General features: G+C 39.1%; 2 protein-coding genes across 7 annotated transcripts; one reads left to right on the top strand and one right to left on the bottom strand.

The window, feature by feature from the left end:
• Positions 1–98: 98 nt before the first annotated feature.
• On the top strand, positions 99–18,633 carry LOC139952138 (extracellular signal-regulated kinase 2-like). 4 transcript variants are annotated; one of them, XM_071951116.1, is made up of 14 exons: positions 99–554; positions 1,624–1,786; positions 9,920–10,048; positions 10,181–10,271; positions 10,785–10,915; positions 11,590–11,759; positions 12,658–12,855; positions 13,254–13,388; positions 13,548–13,653; positions 13,981–14,176; positions 14,868–14,969; positions 15,490–15,608; positions 15,725–15,892; positions 16,227–18,633. In XM_071951116.1, exons 3-14 carry the CDS (start codon positions 10,037–10,039, stop codon positions 16,410–16,412), a joined length of 1,614 nt encoding a protein of 537 aa, XP_071807217.1. In that variant the 5' UTR covers positions 99–554; positions 1,624–1,786; positions 9,920–10,036; the 3' UTR covers positions 16,413–18,633. The 4 variants fall into 4 exon arrangements, with proteins under 4 accessions (XP_071807217.1, XP_071807213.1, XP_071807214.1 ...); XM_071951112.1 differs by lacking the exons at positions 99–554; positions 1,624–1,786 and adding an exon at positions 8,790–8,953; XM_071951113.1 differs by lacking the exons at positions 99–554; positions 1,624–1,786 and adding an exon at positions 8,791–8,953 and having other exon boundaries at positions 13,981–14,167; positions 16,227–18,632.
• Positions 1,793–7,230, bottom strand: LOC139952140 (uncharacterized). 3 transcript variants are annotated; one of them, XM_071951118.1, is made up of 10 exons: positions 7,066–7,230; positions 6,208–6,423; positions 5,529–5,774; positions 5,006–5,090; positions 4,817–4,907; positions 4,591–4,637; positions 4,327–4,391; positions 4,016–4,067; positions 3,546–3,630; positions 1,793–3,210 (listed from the first exon to the last, which is right to left on the bottom strand). In XM_071951118.1, exons 1-10 carry the CDS (start codon positions 7,068–7,070, stop codon positions 3,068–3,070), a joined length of 1,035 nt encoding a protein of 344 aa, XP_071807219.1. In that variant the 5' UTR covers positions 7,071–7,230; the 3' UTR covers positions 1,793–3,067. The 3 variants fall into 3 exon arrangements, with proteins under 3 accessions (XP_071807219.1, XP_071807220.1, XP_071807218.1); XM_071951119.1 differs by having other exon boundaries at positions 4,591–4,646; positions 7,049–7,228; XM_071951117.1 differs by having other exon boundaries at positions 4,591–4,646; positions 7,066–7,227.
• Positions 18,634–22,134: the final 3,501 nt, after the last annotated feature.

Genomic DNA, 22,134 nt, shown 5'->3' with positions numbered 1-22,134 from the left:
GACTCCATTTTTAACCAATCAGATTTGAGGATTCTATACATGAGGCAAATAATTAAACATACCCCCCCCCCCCCTCCATTCCCAGCCCCTTACTTTGTGCTCACCAACTACTCACGAACTATTGACCAATGAAATTGCCTAAAAATGAAATCCCGCCCACAAATGGTCACTGCTTTTTGACGTCATAGCGTTGTTGTGTGTATGGATGTACGTAAACATCATGCACACACATGTAACATCCATGTACGTACACACAATGAACATTCCCCGCATTTTTTCTGCAATTAATGTCCATTTCGATTAAACGGTCAGACCTTTTTCTATGGTCAGACGACCCCTGGATTTGTATTTTGTATCGTATGCTTATGAGAGGATAATGCAGGTATTGTTGTCTGCTAGTTGTTTAGTGTCCACCTGCCACAAACCTGGAGAATGGTACCGTACCGCGGCCCATGAGCCCACCCCATGGCCACAGCTAGCTCCCCGGGGTGTAGGATAGAGGAGCAGGTCGGAAAGAGCTGTGCTTGAGTGTGATATCTCGCTGCTTCAAACAGGTAAAACTTCCCTTTGTTTCTAGAACCAGGATTTCTTGAAAGCTTTATCATTAGACTTCTGGTTTTTGATGTACACTTTGAATTCAAGTTGTTTTGATGAAAGGTTTTTTCTCAGCAATTTTAGGATTGATAGTCCAAAAATAAATATCTTGAAACGTCAAATCACTGACCGTTAATTTGATATAGCGCCCTCAACTGGCGACGTGTCCGACTGGTACCATGTCTTTATCCGCACTGTATAAAGCCCGGTACATGTATCTGCTTTTCGGAACCAGTTATTTCATGGGTACAATCATTTTCATTGGATAAACGTTCAGCAGGTGACGGAAGCATTCTGTATACTGTGTTTTTATTGGTCGTCGGTGACTTTTGGCGCAAGTTGCCTTTTGCGGTCGTCTGCATTGAATCTATATGTAAGGGGGAAATTGACGGGGATTGACCTCTAGGCTAAGTTTTACCCTTATTTTCTAAACTAGAATTTCTTTAAAACTTTGTGAGTATCATGAAACATTTAGATTGACGTACACTTTGCTTGAGTATTTGAGGGAACAGTTTTGTTGTACGGTCAGCCATTACAACAGTTGAATCGGATCGATGTCCAAAAATAATTATCTTCAAACGTCAAATCACTGACCGTTAATTTGATATAGCGCCCTCAACAGCCCCACAGGCGTATGACTGGTACCTGTCTTTATCCGCAAGGATAGTAGAGACAGGTGGGTACATGGTGCTTTTCAGAACCAGTTATTTCATGTGATACAATCATTAATTTTCATTGGATAAACGTTCAGCAGTTGACGGAAGCATTCTTTCTGTGTTTTGATTGATCAGAGGTGACGTTCGGTCGGCATCTAGTTGAATTTTGCGGTCGTCTGCATGTACGGCATGAATCCCTGATGACACGTAATTGGCCGGCCGTACACATTAAACACATTCGCCGCATATTTTTGTTTGGGCGGTCAGATCTATGCATGGTCAGACGATGTCAGACGATCTCTGATCCTGGACCTGTATTTTGTGTTCCGTATGCTTAGGAGAGGATATTGCAGTTTATATTGTTGTCTTCTAGTTGTTGTGCCCACCTGCTACAAAACCTGGAGAATTGTACCGTGCCGAAGCCCGTGAGCCCACCCCACAGCTCCGCGGGCCACACAGGCGTATAGGAGAAGCCGTTCAGAAAGAGCTGTTGATTGAGTGTGGTTATCTCGCTGCGGTGCCGGTCTTCAACGCAGGTAAAACTTCCCTTCATTTCTAAACTAGCATTTCTTGAAAACTTTGCGAGTATCATTAAACATCTGGGTTCTTGATGTACACTTCGATTTAGTAATATTTTGAGGAAAGGTTTGTTTTCAGCAATTACAACAGTTGAATCGGATCCGTTTTAGTCCAAATAATTATCTTGCAACCCCAAGTCACCGACCGTTAATTTGATATAGCGCCCTCAGCCGGCGACCGTCCGACTGGTACCCTGTCTTTATCTGCACTGTATAAAACATGGTACATGTACTTGCTTTTCGGAACCAGTTATTACATTGGATACAACCATTTCATTGGATAAACGTTCAGCAGGTGACGGAAGCATTCTGTATCATGTGTTTTGATTGGTCGGAGGTGACGTTTGGCGCTAGTTGTCTTTTGCGGTCGTCTGCTGCATATGCATGCATTGAATCTAGATGAAAGGTGCAAATGGACGGGGATCGATCTAGGCTAATTTTACCCTTATTTTCTAAACTAGAGTTTCTTGAAAACTTTGGTGAGTATCATGAAACATCTAGATTCTTGACCATTACTTTAATTGAGTAATACTTTGAGAGAAAGATTTTGTTGTCAGCAATTACAACCGTTTGATTCCAAGAATAATAATTATCCGTTTACAATTAATGTACGCCTAATCACTGACCGTTAATTTGATCTAGCGCCCTCAGCCGGCAACTAAAGACCAATAATGAATTGGTGGCCTCAAAATTAAAACTGTGTCCACCTATAAATATTTCTATGACAGTGATGCTCACACTTACAATACAAAAAATACAATTAAATCAACCTTGTTCGCCCTTATTATGCCTTTACTGTAGCAATGGAAACATGATTTATTTTACTAGTTAGGACCTATGGTAGACAAATACAAATTTAACTGCCTGGACATTCAAGCAGTTGTTCTGGAGCATGATCCTTTGTCAGATAAACTGTAAGGAAGCACTGTAGGCACAGAAACATGCTAAGCACAGTCTCAAGTATTGCTTAACAGAAACTGGTTACCGGCCAAAATGACGTTAAGTCTACATTGTTGTGACTGGTGCCCCACTCAATTTTACTTGGCAAAATACATTTTTGTCAAGCAGTTGCAGTATTTTCTGCTCAACAGCTTTATTAATATTGGGCCCTGTTTGAGTGTTGAAGAGTGGTTGGGGCTGGAGTATGTGACCTTCAGGGTACAATAGTTCAGAATAACAGCGTGCCCAAGCAAGAGTCTCCTAGTTGATGCCCGTATTCATTGGGCCAGGCGTAGGCCTTCAGGCAGACTCGATAGCCGTGGGGGCGTTATCTGACCACCGGGCGAGAACTTCACCAGGCAATGGGGCAGGCACAAATAGGCTCTTCTCTGCAATGTTGTTCCTTATCCACTCATGGACATGTTGAACTCTCTCAGGAGTACCTGTACGTGTTAAAAAATAATGTCTTATTCAACCTACTGGAACTGTTGTCTTTTAATTTCAGTTTTCAAAGAGGCTGAATTCTTACTTTATCATCATGCATGCCTCAAATCCTATATACTTTATCATCATTGTTCAATGAAAAACAAAGGCTGAACTCAGAAGGACTTTGTTTCACCACTCTGCTGAGTTAAAAAACTTTCTATTTGCTGAGACAAATTTAATGTTACTGTGGTCAGCATTAATTTGGCTGACTGTTTGAGGATTCCACTACCATTTTTGCTAGGTGGTTAAGTTTTTAAAGCAAAATATTTATACACAAAATATTGGCTTTCACCTTTGATAGTAAGAACTTTCAGGTGATGCTCAGTTGATGTGCTAACACCGACACCCAGACTCCTCATATGATTCAAATTTACTCCCTGAAATAGAAACAAATTTGTTCCACTAAACATGAACACTGCCCTCATTGTCATAAACCCGTTAACATTTACATTGTATTATCATTGTTCAAACGGATGGTAGACCACTTTCAAATGTGTCAATGCTTTTTAAATGTTAAAGTGGTGTTTTCTGCGTTGTAAACCCAATTAAAGGCAAGTTCACAATATGCATTGCTTTAATTTGTTATCAATAAGTAAGTGTTATTCAACAAAGTGTTAGAGCTCAACAGTTTTTGTTTGAAGTGGGGGGGGGGCAGCTTGGTGAGCTTCATATTTGGCAGCTACGACTGTAAATATATGGGCGTCACTGAATGACAGACTGGTTTGAGCACTATTATTAGAAGCCATTATCATAAATACTTACATTTTGTCCAACAACTCTGCCATGTTGTGTTTGTACATGGTACAAGTTTTCACTGCAACATGGATGCAAACAATAATGTGAAAGGATATTAGACTCGTGCAGTCGGTCCTGCTTTTATTGCAACTTTTAAGGAACACCACACACACACACACACTGTGATTGCTTGCGCTATGGTGTGATTCACAACCCAGCATATTATATTTATTATTTTATTCTGAAAGTCTTATTATACATCAGATATTATAATAGCACTATTCATGACAGTATTTTCTTTGAATATGAAAGAACTTCCAAATAGCAGTTGAACTTACGTGACAATGTCATCATCGTTGGCGATACGGTTTTCTATGTCACTGGGTGCAATTTCAACAATGCCCTGTTGTTGTTGTTTAAAAAGGGAGAAAACAATTATTTAAAAAAAAACTCATAATTTGTTACTATTTCAAACAACTCATAGTTTGTTACTACAGGCGCGGGTGTTGAATCATACTTGAAAAACCTCTTCACGTAATTTATTGTAAATACACCAATAATTTTCAAACTTCGTCAGGGCCAACAAAGGAATGTCTAATTACCGTCTGAATGCTTTGATAAGCCAGTGCTTTTGCTGCCTCCACATCATCTGCAGCTCCTTGGAGACAAATTGTAAAATCGTAATGTTTAACATACAAATATTTATTAAATCAACAAGTGAAGAAATTTGTATCCAGCTTTTTGAAATTTTACATTGAATTGTTATCGAGTTCCCATGTTAAAAATAACATAAAAATGAAAACATTTTATTTGTAATTTGAATCGTACCTTCAAGACGTACGAATGCATATTTCTCGTCCAAAGTTCCATGCAAGAAGTCAACATGGAGCTCACTCTTGATTTCTTTCAGTTTACGACCCTGTTAGAGGAAAAAGTGTTTTTACTTGTGATTTCATTGAGTTCTCTTGAAGTACTTCTTGTGTTTCTTTATGAGTTCTGTGTGAATGTAATATTTACCTTTTTGCCAATGATGCGGCCCATGCACCCTTTCTTGATCTTGCACACAAACACCACCTTATCTTTTACCACATCTGAAGCAGAACTGGACATAAAACGCAAAACTTTAAGTGAGGTTTGAAGCTTTGCATGGTGTGTGGCTCATAGGAAAAACTCAACTTGTGGGTAATAATACAGCCATCAAACTCATTTTGGATAAATGTTGGTTTCTCGACGTTTTGAATAGTACACACTGCTTGTCTTCGGGAGAAGAGAGACGAGTATAGGGTATAGGCCTACTGCCAAACTTCGAGAACACACCTTTTTTTAAATTATATTATCAGAACTAAACTTCTGCCAAAGACAACTCGCAAAATGACTATTATAATTCTCTCACAAAATGTTAATAAAGATCAAATTTAGGGTTGGGCTAAATACCCGTTTGATAGGGAAATTAATTTTGTTGTATATCAAATTACTATAAAAAATATGTGCTACAATATTTGTATTGAAAGCTTGCCAAATTGGTGTGTTGAGAGCTTACCTATTGGTGATAGGAATAGAAGAAACAGACCCACGGTCAAACTCCGGGTACCCCGATTTAGGGTCCGAACCACGGACCACATCAATAGATAGTCCAATCTCAAGGAATCCAGAGGTTGACGCAACGGTTTTGGTGTCAGATGAACCAGACTCGTCCACTGTGTACGAGTCAATGCCACTGGTCCCAGGGCCAGAAGAACCAGATGAGCAGGGATCGGTTCTCATGTCAACCACAGAAAGACGGCAACTGAAAAATAAACATTGATAAGGCAATTTAGAGACAACGAATTCAAGATAATCTCCCACATCAAAAAATTAAAGCATTCACATTTTGAGTGTTGAAATAATTATGTTTGCTGGATGTGATCGTAAATGACATGTGCTTCCAAAGTGTTCACTCATTCGCCGCACTTGGCTGCCTTCCGTTGCCTGCAAAAGTTGCCTCGTGTGACAATATTATAATGTTATTTTACAAATTAATTATTTTTGGAAGAACTTGTTTCTGTTCCTAATAATAAAAATTTGTGTGATGCATAACACTGTTAGCTTTACGGTTTTGTAATATTCAATGGTAACTCCTTGGTTTGTTTGTTTGTAGGCCTTTGGTTATTTAACCACGATTGAATTGCAGCAGAGTGATGAGGTAAATGAATACAAATAATCAGTCAGTATTTTCTTACCATCGGATCCATTTGGAACCATTCCCTCTTGTAGTCAGACATTTAGCGTGGTCTAAGATGTCTTGCCACGTGGCTCTACTGACTGCCTCCTGCATACAGATCTCGTCTTGAGACCAAGGGGAAGTCTTACGCTGGGTTCGGGTCTTAAAGAAAACAGCTGCCACTCCAGCAATGCCGGCACCTATGGCACCGGCAGCAACAATAATCGACAACGATCTGAAAGAAAATATTAAGTATCATGCACATCTGAATCATACTTCACATTTTGATATTACAGTCTTGGTCATGTCCCCTATATCCACAAAACAGTTATATGAACGCAAATTCATTGAAAGGAAATGGAACCAGTCTAAATTTTGTCTCAGCCTCGGTTTGGTTACAGTAATTTTGTTTGGAGAAAAAACAAAATAGCCACACTGTGATAAAGGTATATATTCTAAAATTATCAAAATATCTGCTCTGTAGTCTGAGTATATTTGTTGAAAAAGAAAAGTTCCCTAAAAGTTCTGTATAAGTATTGGTTCGTCAATATGAACATCGTTATGGCCTACAGATAAATAATTATGTCAGTTGCATAATATCGAACACTCATATTGAATGTACTCAAATTTAATACTTGAGAAACATTTTCTATTCTCAGAGTCAGACCACGGCTGGGAATGATACTTAACAAATTGTTTTTGAAATTGATCTCAAACTTTAAATGATATTAACAGATGACAAAAAAATATTGTAGGATGAGCATGTAGCGTCAGGACTCATGTTTTTCAACTTTTTAAAATTATCAAAATCACCCCCAAAACAGGAAATCAAGCAATCAAAAATATCAAATGCAACATGCAGAATGTTGACACCTACTTCATTCTTGATGATAACTCGATCTAGTTGATGACTTGATTAATCGTGGATTGCGTGGAACAACAAACGATCGTATTAAACTTGAAAAGCTTCGCACATCTTTCACTCTCGATAACTCAGCAGTAACTACTGGTGACTGTTGTTTTTGATGATATCGCTGTTAGTTTCACAAACATTCCATTTTTCTTATCTGCGTCGAGACGCGTTCGTGCGTCACAATGGTGTTCATGCGTAGTTTAGAACAATCTTAAAAACGCGATCGCGATGTTTTTTTTAAACGCTGCGTCCTTGGCCCTTACAGACATTGATCTCCATCATACTGTAGATCAATGCTTACATATCATAAAACGACATCGTACACAACGGGCAGTGCGTCGATCGAACCCGTTGGTTGAGCAACGGCTCTACTATGGGACAACGAGTCTGGGGGAAATGGCGTGGCGAGATCAATGTACCAATGGGAACGAGGATGCGAGTGTGAAGTTTTACGCACGGCGCACATGCTAGGCCAACGAAGAGCAACCTTGTCGTGAAGGAATAATCCCTCCACAGTCTCAAATTTAAACTTTCATTCACAATGCAATAAAACCCTGAGGATTTTAATCCAACCTTCAGTATTAAAACAATTTGTATTATTATAAATAAGCTCACTGTAGACCGGGGCAAACAAACTGGTTAACTTTCCCCACGTAAACTGTTTTTCCGAATGCGAAGGAATCAACGTGCGCACATTCTCAAGTCCCAGCAGAAACTACACACACGGCTTGCAGGGTCTTGTAGCTGGGATACCATGCATTGCAGTTTAAGTTATCATGTCCTAATTTTGTTTGAATTATGTGATAAGCTTGGGTTTATACGTTTGGCAATAGATTTTATAATTAAACAATAAAACCTTCAGTTATAAGGCATTTCACTTCGAAGTGATATGGTTATGCCAAAACGTGTTTTGCTTATCCCCCATGCGTGGACACTTTTGCTTCAGTTCCGGTGATATTAAAAGAAAAAAGAAAAAACCCACCCTGAAATGAAAACAACGCATACTATTGTTTGTTAGTCCTCGCACGAAAGTGAAACTTAGCTGTAACGATAAACCAAAGTTCTTTTTGGCTATTCGTAACCATTTAAAATTTCCCGTTGTTTAAAATATTGTTATTATGTAGGCTCTACTTGGTAATTAAAACCTGTCCTTTCGGGTTTCCGACCCCCCCCCCCGCCCACAATATCCATTCATGGATTGCAACGCCCCCTCCCGTCTCCCACATAACCCCACCCACCCATGATCGTCACATACTGCATAGGAAATAATGTGTTGTGTTCTGAGTGTGGGCGAGCCTTAATTGCATATTGGCCTTAATTGATCAATTAAATTGTTGATTCCCGGAAAATTGATGATACAAAAAAGTGTCAAAATGAGACGCATCAGTGGCGTCTGTTGCCGTGACACCGCCGCCTTTTACAATGAACTGATAAATACCAACGTGTAGTTCGTGTTAGCGAAGATGGCGCGCACTTTTAGCTCAATGTTCGCTTGTTGTCTTTACTAAAGTCAGAGCAAAATGTACATAAGAACACTTGATTTATTTATAAAAAAGTTACATGTCGCAAAATCTAGTACTGGATTCGGGCAGTTATTGCTCTTTCCATTTTTATAAGTCATGACTAATGACATGTTCTACACGTGGAAAATTCATACTGATTGTAGTCGGATACCCTATCCATGGTGCCTTGTATTACTGTTAAGGTGAATAAGGAGCAATACACTATGTGAATAATATGCACCGGTCTGACATTCCGCCAAGTTGAAAACTGTGTAGGACAGAAAATGAGTTCCGATATAGAAAGTCATATCCTACGAAAGTATGAGATTAAACGGAGGTTGGGTAAAGGGGTAAGTATGGAGTTGAGTTTCTTACTTGCGATCGTTGTTATTGTTGAAATTATGTTCAGTATGTACGATGGAAACGGGAATTTATGAGGTGTCGGAAATACAATCTGTTGCGTTCGAATGTTGGCCATTCCTTGTGTTTATGCTGCGTTGTGGTTTCTGTGACACTTCTTTAATTCTTTAAACGTTGTCATTCATGTCCTGATATTGTGCATAATGTTCAAGCGCTGTCAGTATGTTTCACTGAAATATGCAATACTCTTATCAAACTTGACAAATCATGAACATGACTCATCATCGTCACTTTTTAATTTAAATAAAATAAATAAAATAATATAAAAAAAGGTGTTTCTATTCTAATCTAAGTTTCCGTATTGCGCCACCACTTTTTCATTCGACATAAAATAATATAGTATAGTATTTACCTCAATGAGATATCCCTTTTTTATTTGTAAAAATAAGTGAAAAAGTGGTGGCGCCATACGGAAAGTTATCCAAAAACTTTCAAGGTTCATTCACTTTAATTAAAAAATGATGAATAATATTCTAAATAAAATGCAAAGTAGTGTATATTTTTGTCAGCAAGTTTCCTAGTTAAGCGTCCTCCTTCCCCTATGCACTTTGTCACAAGCACAAGTACAAGTAGCTGAATGACAACTTCACAAAAGGAACTTATAGGCTAGGCCTAATTACTTTTTAGGAACACTAGCCGAGAGAGGAAACTTTCTGTATCATTCCACCACTGTTTTGCTTACAAAAGAGATCCCATTTGAGTAAATTAAATACTATTTTATTTCATGAATGAAAACAAAAGTGGTGCAAATGTACACTGCACAAAAACAGAGCTGGAGCCAAAGGCAAAGCAGAGGTTTTGGAAAAAGCTGTGGTAATGTACACGCTAGTTTACACACTTGGTTATTATTATTATTAATTACCTGTAATCATATTTCATCTATTTGTTGTCATTAGGCCTATGGCATCGTTTGGAAAGCCATTGACAGAAGGACAGGGGAGGTGGTTGCCTTGAAGAAGATTTTCGACGCCTTCAGGAATCAGACGGATGCTCAGAGAACATTCAGAGAGATCATGTTCCTCCAGGTATGCTGCATGTTCACTACTCTAAAAACGGCAGTATTTTGTTGTACACAAGCATGTGTAAAAAGTGTTTTATAGATTCAAAGTGTGGGTATTTTTGCAGAACTAATTGATGTGAAACTGTTTGTTTTACAGGAATTTGGTGATCATAAGAACATCATTAAATTGTTGAATGTTATGAAGGCAGAGAATGACAAGGACATCTATCTAGTGTTTGAATACATGGGTAAGTACAGATTGTTATTCCTCGTCAAACATGGCTATGCTTACCATAAGAAAAGAGTTGGCGCTTATGGAAGCATGGAATAGACCCATCCATTAGGCTCTGCCCACGACTCACGTGTGAGCAAGAACATGTGAGCCTCTCCAATGCCTTTCTGCACAACTCTGCCGGGCGCTCCAAGCATACCGCGCACGCATGTCGGACTTATTTGTCGGACCTTCGTTGCGTTGTGATTGGTCAATCTGCAATGGGGCAGAGCTTCATGGATCGGTCTATTCCTCACCTCTGCAAGCGTATTTCACGGGTTTGCAGGGAATTTTTGCTTGTGGTTGTGCGTACTCCACATTACTGGGCATTCTTTACTTACACAGCTCGTGCAGAAATTTGGTAATTGCCCTATTAGCAAACAATGGCAATCATTAATGCAGAATTTTGCCAGTAAGCAAAGCCATGAAATTTTGCCTTGTTCTTGAACCAAGGACTTTGGCTAATGCTAAGTTGTCATGCTTTATACAGATACAGACCTCCACGCAGTAATAAAGAATGGCAATATATTGAAAGACGTCCACCAGAGATATGTCATGTATCAACTAATCAACGCCACAATGTATCTGCATTCTGGTAACGTCATCCACAGAGACCATAAGGTTAGTATCTCTCATCAGCTATCAACTAATTATCTCTAGTATCAACTAATTATCTCAAGTTATCAACTAATTATCTCTAGTTATCTACTAATTATCTCTCGTTATCAACTAACTATCTCTAATTATCAACTAACAATTTCTAGTTATCAATTCAATATATCTAATTATCAACTATTTATCTCTAGTTATCAGCTCATTATCTCTAGTTATCAACTAGTTATCTCTAGTTATCAACTAATATCTCCAGTATGTACACTGTAGTAATATTTGGGTAAAGTGATCCACAGAAACTGTGGCTTCTGGTATAAAAACTGCCATGTTATAATGGGATTTGAGGCATTGTATGGTGAAATATCAATGTATATTTGATTTGCGGTAACATCATGTGCATATCTACATGCTGGGTAGATTATGGTTTTTTTTTGAGAACTTGTTGAGAGAAATTATTGAGAAATTATTATTGATGGAAGTATACATTTCACGTAATAAGGGGAGGGGGAACATCTGTGTTTAAAAGTTGATTTATTGAAAATTCTTTGTACCATTTCTATATTCCTACAACTGTGTAATTTTATCAAGTAATATTGTTTTGGTTTCCCCTGGCAGTGTTGCAATTATTTACTTCAATTTATAACAAGTGTTCCCATCTTTTTCTCTTTCTCTCACCGTGGCAGCCTTCCAACATTCTTCTAGACAGTGAGTGTTTTGTCAAAGTAGCCGACTTTGGTCTGGCAAGATCGATAACGCAACTAGAGTCAAAACCAAATGAGACAGACCCGGCACTAACAGAGTATGTTGCCACCCGGTGGTATCGAGCGCCAGAGATACTGCTGGCTTCTAAAAGGTGAGTGTACAGTAGCACCTTGTTATCCCTGTGCTTCAAAAACAGGTCTCATAATTCATAAACTTCAAAAAAAAGATAAGATAAAGCCTAACAGCAGCTTTTGATAATATTGACCCAATTTGCCTGACGTCGTCATCAGAATAATCTTGGATGCGCCATACTGTACTGGTGGGCAATGTCACTGTGTGTTATTCAGTAAAGGGCGCATTTTAGGCGACGCAGCGTTTACACGTAAACCTATGTGCCCACCAACATGGTGAGTGTGGCACAGTCGCAGCGTGTGACGCGCGTGCAAGGGGTCAATAAATCATTTAGAGAAACAATTCACTTTGAACTAATGTGGTTGTGTAAAAAGATATAGAATTACAAATGCCCCAAAATTTGAATCTGAGTTATTTCTCAGATTGTGTATTCCTATTGGGAATTATTTTTTTCCTGCCTTGACATTTTCGCTGCAGTTTCTCAAATAGTTCAAAAACCAGATCACCTTTTGAAATAAAATTTTCACATGTTTTATTGTGTACGTCTGCACTTATGTAAGAGTAAAACAATGGAACGGTTCCATAAACCAAAGGTATACTTTAAAAAAGTTCTGTTTGTTCCAGCGGCTTAATTGTTGGATACATGCGCTATATAATATTCCAATACTATTACTGTTATTCTGTATTTTATATAGTAAGGTTTGCGGTAACACCATGTAATGATGATCTCTAATTGAGTTGGGGTGGTTCTGAAAAGAACCTTTGGTTTCAATTCAACGCTTCGATCAGTATGCTCTGATCGTCTTCTTTTTCTCTCAATTAGAGATTATCAATACATGGTGTTACCTCAAATCTTACTATATTGTATTTCCACCATGCAAAGTTTCAAATCCTACTTATTCTGTATGTTATACTAGATACACAAAGGGTGTTGACATGTGGAGTGTAGGCTGTATCCTTGGGGAGCTGCTGAAGGGTAAACCACTCTTCCCCGGTACATCAACCCTGAATCAAGTAGAGAGGATAATGAACATTATTGACCCTCCGACAAAGGCTGATAAGGACGCCATCGATTCTAACTATGTCTCGTCTATTCTAGATAAGGCATCAGTCAGGTTAGTATTAATATTAGATGAAGTCTTGGTGCAAGACGTTCCTGTTGAGTTGGTCAACCTCTATGGTAATAGCATTCACTCAATGCTACACATGTCACGACTTTTCCAGGGCGCACATTACTATAGAACAATAGTAGACCACGATCCTTGAGTATGGTCGGGTGATCTGAAAGTTTTCCAACAGCGTTCGCTGTTGTTCGATAGTATCATTCGATATTAATGTGCGCAGTTAGGAGAAGTTAAGCTGGGGATCGCGATAGTTTAGTGATAATGAATAACAATGTCTTGCATAAAGACTATTTCAGATATTCGAAGACATAATATTTCCTTTTTTTGTGAACAATCAGTGAATCTTAAATTAACTGTCTTGAATTTTGTTTGTGATTTCCTCTTATTAGACATAGGCAGTCCTTTGAAGACGTCCTTCCAAATGCCCCTGCCGATGGGATTGATCTTCTTAGGAGACTACTTCACTTCAATCCAGAGAAACGTCTGACTGCCGAGCAAGCATTAAAACACCCCTATGTATTAAGGTAAATCATTAGATAGCCAATACACCAACCTAACCACCCAACCACGTGAGGTTTTCCCTCGGGCAGGGACATACTTTTGCTTGGTTGTAGATGATGTACACTTTTGGCAGTGTGTTGATTTTGAACTAACAGGTTGAACGATGGTGTTGTTGATTACAGGTTTCAGAATCTGAAAGAAGAAAAAGTCCTAGACTATGATGTTGTACCTCCCTTGGACGATGACGTCCAGTTATCCGTTGGAGAATACAGAAGGAAGCTTTATGAGGTAAGGATGGTTAGTGATAGGCAATAAATCAAATTTCTTCATGTCCACGAGGGCGAGCAGATCAACAAAATTGTTTATGTTTAATTATGGGGCCATTATAGCTGAAGTGCAAGCTGATTCAGTTACTATACCACAATACTTATTCTAGTCATTGTGAATTCAGCAGTTAGCTTGGTAGGATTTCAACCCACAATCTTGTAATGGGAAGTCCTACAGTCTAACCACTGAACCACGATGACCTGTCGAGACACAACATTGTTGCACAAAGAATTTTTGTTTTGAGTTCTATAGTTGGAGATTTGATCATCGTTTATGTGAACATTTTAGATGATAAAAGAGAAGAAAGCTCGACACAGGGCACGTCTACGAGACGAGACCAAACCCAGAGAGACCCCACCACCAGCAGAGCCAGCTCCCGTTGCCGCTTTACCACCATCGCAGAACAATCACGTAGCTAGCAAAGTGAAGCCAGTAGTTGGTGCAGGTGGAGCTGCCCCTCAGTCAGTGTATGCAGGTAGGCTTGGTGAGGCATGTTCAAAGTGTTTCAAGATTTAGTTGTTTTTAATTGTAGTGTTTAAATGTTTTTACCTTGTAAAGTAGAGAAATGGACTGTTGTTCGCAAGCACAATGTGGAATGCACCTTTCCTACAAAGTGCGCCTAACCATCTCCACCAGTTTCAGAGTCTATTCCTTTGTGTACATTTTGACTCCCAACATGTGTAAGTGCGCTGTACATTGTGCAAGGAGTAAATTGGTCGTTTGTGAAACCATGGCTTGCACTATGTCCGCCTGTTTGATGCCCAGTAAGGAAAGCACACTCTTTCAATCCCAAGTTAAGTTCCATAACTTGGCAGTTCCTGTTGTGGCCATGGCTTTTTGGATCGGCTTATTATTGTGTTAGATGTTTGTGCTGTGTAGTAGTGGTAAAAGATATTGATTGATTGATAGTTATAGATGTATATGTCCTCAAAGGCTGTAGTGGAAATATCTGTTGTCTTGCATAGAGTTGCTTAAATCTACACATGCTTTGTTTTATGTGCAATTTTTATTTCCTCTTCCCTTGCATGTTGTTAATATTTTGTTTTTAATTTGTCTTCTTCTCCCCTGCCTGTATCACTGTATGTGCCGTGGGTTGTGTGCTGGTATCTGCACTCTTGTGTGCTCTTGCTTGTGTTATCTGCCACCTGCCCCTGACCCCCCGTACACAACCCCAGGGAGTCGGTCAACTCGACCGCCCCTTGCCCAAGGTAGCCGCTCGGCCACCCTACCCAACAAGAGGCCATTAGTCATGGCAAATGGTCATACATACCAAACAGGTAAAGCATTGGGGAAATATCCAATACAAAGTTCTTTTTATGAAAGTTTTAAAACATTGACATTGTTGGTTTGAGCTACTTTACATATTTTAACATTACTTGAAGGGTAGGGTCATCTTTGGGTAAAGGCTTATTTATTGGTAACATTTTAAAGAAAGATACAACAATAAAAGTCACAAGTGGTACTCATGGTATTTCCATCAAGAATGTGGAATTTATCCACTGGTGAAAGAAAACTATATTATTATAACCCACAACTATTGAAAGTGATTGTCTATACTTCTTCATGTACATTTTGTATTAGTTTTTTTTCTGCGGTGCTGTGCTATTTATTGTTGTGCAAATTGGTATGCTATTCTTTTCATTGTCTAGTCCTCAAAACCGAGCTTGGGGAACATACCATTCTTGACTTTATTGCTATTAATTCTTTTCTCTTCCCCACAATCAATTTAATTTTTGTTTTTAATTCATGTGCACTGTTGGTTCTATTTATATTAATATTTTGTTCCTGTTCCCTCAGGGGTAGCCTTTGGGAGGACAGGCAAAGATCAACCACAGGTAGGCAGTCCAGCGAGGACATCATCCCAGGCTAAGGAAAGGCTCCTAACGAGACAGAGAAGTCTAGAAAACATCAATGCTGTGAGTAGAATATAATACATTGGTTTCAGGGGACTTTATTTCTAAGAATACATGAATTCTTGATTATAAAAGTTCTTTCAAAATCATTAACATTTTCCCCCACTCTTTTTGATTAGGGTGTGGTAACCAGTGACAATCCAGCACATCATTCCCCGAGTCACAGTTCCCGTCACTCTGCAGGGCACAATCGCACAAGATCGTTCTCAGCGGGTCTGCGTAATGCGCAGATCACGAGGGACGTCGACAGGGGTGGTTTAGGACTCACAGTCACAAGCTCAAGAGTTGTAAGTTATTTCTAAATACAGAAACAAAATAAACATGTTTTACTTACGCCCCATCTGACTTGTCCTACTAACCTGCCTATTGTTCTGGAACAATCTCTCTCCACTTGACCCTGTCTTGGGAAGCTTTCCGTGCCTTATCCACAAGTTGGTTCCATCTCCTGCAGTCCGGCCTGTCCTACACCAGGTAGTTTGGGGTCTGCCTGGCTTTTGCCTGACCTGTGGAGAGCCTTTTTTGGGTATACAGCCCTGGGGCATTCTCAATTCTAATAGATGCTGTATCATCCTATAAGCAACATTTCCTTTTATTAAAGTGATTTTTTTTTACTTCCTCTAGGTTCCTGGTCGGAGACCCGTCTCAGCAAAAGAAGACAAACCCAAACCATCTTACGGACGGAAGCAATACGGCGTCAAGAACGCTCCTTCCGCTGGCGTCCCGAAGTCTGCTTTAGGTAGCTACTCCCAAGCCCACGGAACTATCACAGCCAGCGGATTAGCAAAGATCAAAACAATGAAATGGTGAAAAGAGAAAACGAGAAAAACATGAAAATATTAAAAACGAAAGAGGTAAGACCGATGTTGAGGGCGCCCTTTCTTATTTTTAAGCCGTACCGCTTCTGTTGATATTCCGATGTTGTGTCGTCCAAATGCAAGTTGGCCCTATCCTTTGCTGATGTACATTCCATAAATGACATTTGCAAAATATGAATTGGTGTGGCAGTGCCCTGCTATGGGGTAATTTCATTCCCAGTCCTTGAAAATGTAATCAACAGTACAGACATAAAGTGAGCCAGAACCTTTATTTATAATACAAACCTAAAGGCTATTTTTCTGCTTTCATCTTGTTTTAACAGCTCTTTTTTAGCTTTGTGTAATTTCTCCGTTTGACTTTGAAGATTTCCGCTTAACGTGCCTTAGTACTTTAATTTAACTACTATTTATTTTTGATTTTTTTTTTCTAAAGCAGATTAATGGATTGGTTGATCATGTTTTTGTATAATGTAATAACCCACTGTAAGTTTCCCCCCCCTCGCAAAAAAGGGTCCCTTGAGGTTTTTGTTAGTTGGCTCGAACCAGTTGCTGTGGGAAAAAGTCTAAATGACAAATCTCAAAAATGTATCTTGCCACTCAAAATCGAAGAAATCACTTATTTTATTCCCCACCGTGCAAACCCTTGCAACAACATCAACAGCAGAGATAGTCTGTCAACCCTCCTACTGTATGACCATTCAGGAAATTGTCAAGCAATAATTTTCTGCTTAAGCATCTTTGAGAAATTTGGCCCTAGGTTCAAACAGTGCTCAAATGTTTTCTGCTAAGCGAAAAAAGCAGGACACCAGTAATACAGATTGTAGATGTGACATGGTAGTTTGTCTGGTAACCTTAGTTTGTTAAGCATAATATTATTTGGCTTAGCTACTCAATGAAATTTTGCCTTTATCCTGATCTTTGCTCAAGTGAAATCAATCAACTTTATTATTATTATTTTTTTTGAGAAAATGTATTCAGATTTCTATTCTTTTTTTTTTCAGTGTGTGATTAAACGACAAAAATTACTGATAATAATTTATGAACCTTTTACTAAATGATCTGAAACACTATTATCTCTTTCCTTTATATATCTGAAGTTTTAGCTGTTTTATAGATCTTCAGTTGTGAATAATGTCTGGTATAGTCCTTCTTATAATGCAACCATTTTGTTTTCCTATCCATTTGAATCAGGTTATGAAACAGAGGCTTGGAGGAGAAACAGTCTGAACCCCTTGCCTTTTTTAATAACCATTAATATGTTGATAAACCATGCAATAATGTTGAGATTGGTGCTGGTCATGTTAAAGGTACCAGATCACCTTGACCAAATGACATCATTCCTGGCATTTGTTTCACTATATCAAGAGATTTGGGTTTTGCAAACCAACTTAATTTATTTTGTTTACTAAGGGAGCGTCTCAAAAGTCGGGCACGTTCCTAGCGCAAAAGAACGTTCCTGCGGGCATATGCCCGCACGATCGCAACATCATGACATTAGGAACGTTCTAACATGAGATTGGACGCGGTCACGCATTTGGAACGATCCAAAAGATCGCTCTGGCGGTCCAAAGGACCGGTCCAAGTAAAGCGGCGGGGATACTCTTGCGATCCAAAAAGAACGTTCCTACCATTCCGACTTTTGAGACGCTCCCTAAAGGAGCAAGTAGACCTTAGTCACTCTTTGCCTATCATTGCTTGGTTCTTTGTATACTGGCAGAGTGTTACTTATTATTGCAGCATACTATTGTCTCCTTCCAACCCATGTTTGGATGCATTATGTTTATTGAGAGGAAAATTTAATGGATGCACCCAGAGACAGTCTCTTAACCCGAGTCTGTTAACCCCAGTTCGCTACTTGATGCCATCACAGCCATAATCTTGGTTGCCAAGTTGGGGGTCAATATCACTGTGTCATAGAGACGCACATATCTCTCAGCCAATGATAGGGCTTCATTGATTTCATTGAGGGCGCTGTTTTGGGCTTGTGACATCATATTCTAGCAGTCAATAGGAGTGTCTAGTTTGAAAGTCTAACATTGAGTACAGAAAAAGTGTGTAAATTTGAATAATGTACACTACCTCTATGTAATATATTGCTGGATTTAGTGTGTGTGTATAGCTGAATATAATATTGAAGATAATGAAAGTGTATTAAAAAGAGGACAATTCCAAAAATATATTTGTTCAACAAGTTGTATCCGTTAAGCTAGCTCTAAGTTAAAACTTCTCGAAATTTGTATGTGCTGCTTTATTTAATTCTGCCAACGACAACTCCACATGCTGGAACTTTCTCTAACCCTCCCAACATACTCTCGATCCACATTTATTCCTACATTAGGGCTTTTTCGTCTTCAGCAATACTAAAGCTCGGTATCGGTTAATAACTTTCACTGTCGCTGTTTAATAGCGGCTCATGCTTAAAAAGGGAATCTTTTCTCGGAACAGTGTCGGGGGCATATCATCGGACGAGATGAATATCATCTCAAGTTTCTTTATTTAAAAAATTCCTGAGTCAGGTTGAAGTTCATGCGCAGTGGAATAACGCCGAGCACGCTTTATACTGATTCGATTACTCAAGCCACAAATTGAAGTTGGAGTCAGTTTTTTTATTTTATTTTTAGTCCGGTAAGATCAGCGGCTAGCTGTCTGGTGTAATGACAACCCAGTATGGAGTCTCTTCCAGAGGTCACTTTGTCCAAGGCGACCTCCTGATTATGGGACTGACTTTGATACATATCTGGATGGAGTATAGGAATTTAATGTGCGCGTAATTATAATATGAAGGGTTCTTGCCACCGTATGCGTCCCATGGTGGGGTAGTGGTACGCACAATATCTCATAAAATTGTTTCTTCTGTATTACAAAAACTTACCATGTTTCTTAAACTTTATTTAAAGGCAGTGGAACCTATTTGTAATTACTCAAAGTAATTGTTAGCATAGAAACTTACTCGGTAACAATCAATGGAGAGCTGTTGATAGTATAACACATTGTGATAAACGGCTCCCTTTGAAGTAACGTAGTTTTTGAGAAAAATAATTTTCCACAAATTTGATTTCGAGACCTCAGAATTAGATTTTGAGGTCCTGAAATCAAGCATCTGAAAGCACACAACTTCGTGTGACAAGGGTGTTTTCTTCCATTAGTATCCATACATGTAAAGGACTCTTTATCTGTGCTGTGTTATAGGCATATACATGTAATACGAAAGCGAAAGGCCGTCGGGCTACATCAAGGAAGAATATTATTTGGTGTTACCTGTTAAGCACTAAATAGGTCTACTCAGTACTTTTCATAGTTATGAGAAGAGGGGGGGGGGGGGGAAGGCTCCAGATGACAAAGGTCGTGGGTTCGAATCCCATGGAGTAAAATGCCTGTGATTCCCCCCTTAGAACTATGGATAGTATGTTTACATGGTTACACACATCGGTGTATTGGTTAAAAACCCAATAATTTACCTTTATTTAGCTATTATTCTTATTTAAAAGTCACAATTATAAGGAGCATTTTTATAAAATCCATATGTTTGTCAAAGGTTATTGTGTAAGCACCCCTACATTCCAAAACGTATAAACTTAGAGACAGTTACAGGTTGATTGGTATCTGACTGGTACCCCGAACAAAGATACTGACAACAGGGAGACCGGTAACATCATATAGATAGCTCAGTTGGTAACCTATAGCGCCTGTTATTCCCTATGCACAATGTACCAGGTTCGCCTGCTTAGTAATGTTGTTGTTAAACCCAAAGTTCTGAAACTATCAAAATTATTTGAAATTATTTAAAACCTTTGTGTTGAGTTAAAAGCTCATACAATCCCAGAAATATCGCATTTGAAGCCCATAATAATTGCCATAAATGGCTGCAGTCGAGATAATATGAAGCTGCCATGCAAGTGCGTGAAATGTACAAAGTCACTGAAAAAAAAACGTGAATAAAGAAAAGTTGACTGTAGAGTGGGGTTTGAACCAACGACCTCCGGATTAATGTGTCGGTGCTCTACCAACATATCTATGATTTGATGTATAGACAAAATTCGAAAATTCATAGCATAGTTTCGCAGTCAAAAAAAGGACAAACACTCCCAAATAACTGCTGGGTAAAACAAGTTATGTGGGGTGTGACGCACGAGGGGTAAAATCCGTAAATAACCACCCTCCAGTGCCCGGACTTCCAACGGCGTCTTCCAAGCCTAGTCGAATGTTTCCGAAACTGAAGTACCCCACTGGCTCAGTTATTCCACTCGCCAACAAACAGACATAGGTTAACACGAGAAGGTATGCCAGATATTTCGGGGAAACTTCTTCGGGTTGTGCACCGGTGTGCTACACCGTTGGGATGGGGTCCCTGATCTAGACGTCATCAGAGTTGTTATACTATGACGTCTAAAGGTAACCTTGCCTACCCCCTTGGCACCGAGTGAGGGCGGTACAATATTTGTAAGGGGTGCACCTAGACTGGTCCCCTGCCCTTCTTACCCGCAAGGATAAAGACAGGAATTGGCCTTAAATGTATACTCATGTACATCGGATTTCACTGCGAATCTCCAGGACCACGAAGGCCATGTGAAATGAATGAGAGGCAGACCGAGCCTCGAAGTGTGGCGTCAGATGTTCAGGCTATAGGGTGCACCCCAAATAAACTCCTATAGCAACTAATGCTAAATATTCAGAAATACTCACTAAACATTGTACAGTTGGAATTTTTGCTAACTACAGAAATAAACACCCCTAAAATGTGCCTTTCCTAAAACAACAATTCCCCCTCCCGAAAAAACCCAAAACTCAAAACAAACATTTGAGTAATTCTACACAGGTTTAGCTTTACAAACCGGGCATAGATCCTTAAGGCTATCTGGCAATCAGAACATCGATGCAAAGATCTTTTTACAAATTGTTGTTTGTGTTAATACATTTTTGTGGGGGTGGTGCCAAACTTAACAACTTGGCTAACCTCTAGGTCCACTTTACGCTTCACTGAAATGAAGTTAATTTTTCTGGAATGCTGTCAATTCGGGCCATGATAACTGTGTGGGAAAAGAATAATCAACGAAACTAGTCACCATTTTTATTTGTAATGATTGTGGTTTGGTCCTCGACTCTGCTGTGGTCTTTTCTAGAATTCCTTCCACTGTTTCAATACTATTTTTGCCTCTGCATAACAAGAAAATCTGTTTGGATGTCAAGGGGTGACCCAGCCGTTTTGCACAACAAACTTCCGTACTCCACTTCTGGCACAACTCCTACATTCTCTGCGTTACAGTGAGGATAGGGGGTCCACACACATTCTGACTCTGCCACATAAGAAACCAACACTGTAAACGTATCCATTGGCAGAGATTTGTGAGAAAGTAGCGGGAAACAAAACTGAAATTCAGGGTTGTGGTTTTAAAAAGGGAACAACTGCAGACTGAAAACAATGCGTGGGCAAGGTTGTGGTTACAAAGGCAATAGATTGAAAGATTTGACACAACTATACCAATGATTATTTTACTATGAAAAGATTAATATTACTCGATTCTCCTCTCCCCTTGCGTTGTTATTTTCAACTTTGTGATTTAATATTTGATATTTTTTGTTGGTTCTTTATTTATCGATGATGTTTTTCATATTAACTAGTTGATAAATGGCACAGCGAAAATACAATAGTAGCACACTCATTGTTAAGTCTGACGCTAAGGAGAAAACGATCAAAGTCAAAATCGCTTAGCAGT

The sequence above is a fragment of the Asterias amurensis genome, chromosome 20 (assembly GCF_032118995.1).
Source record: "Asterias amurensis chromosome 20, ASM3211899v1".
NCBI classification, from domain to species: domain Eukaryota; kingdom Metazoa; phylum Echinodermata; class Asteroidea; order Forcipulatida; family Asteriidae; genus Asterias; species Asterias amurensis.
This window is presented reverse-complemented; position numbering and strand designations above follow the sequence as displayed.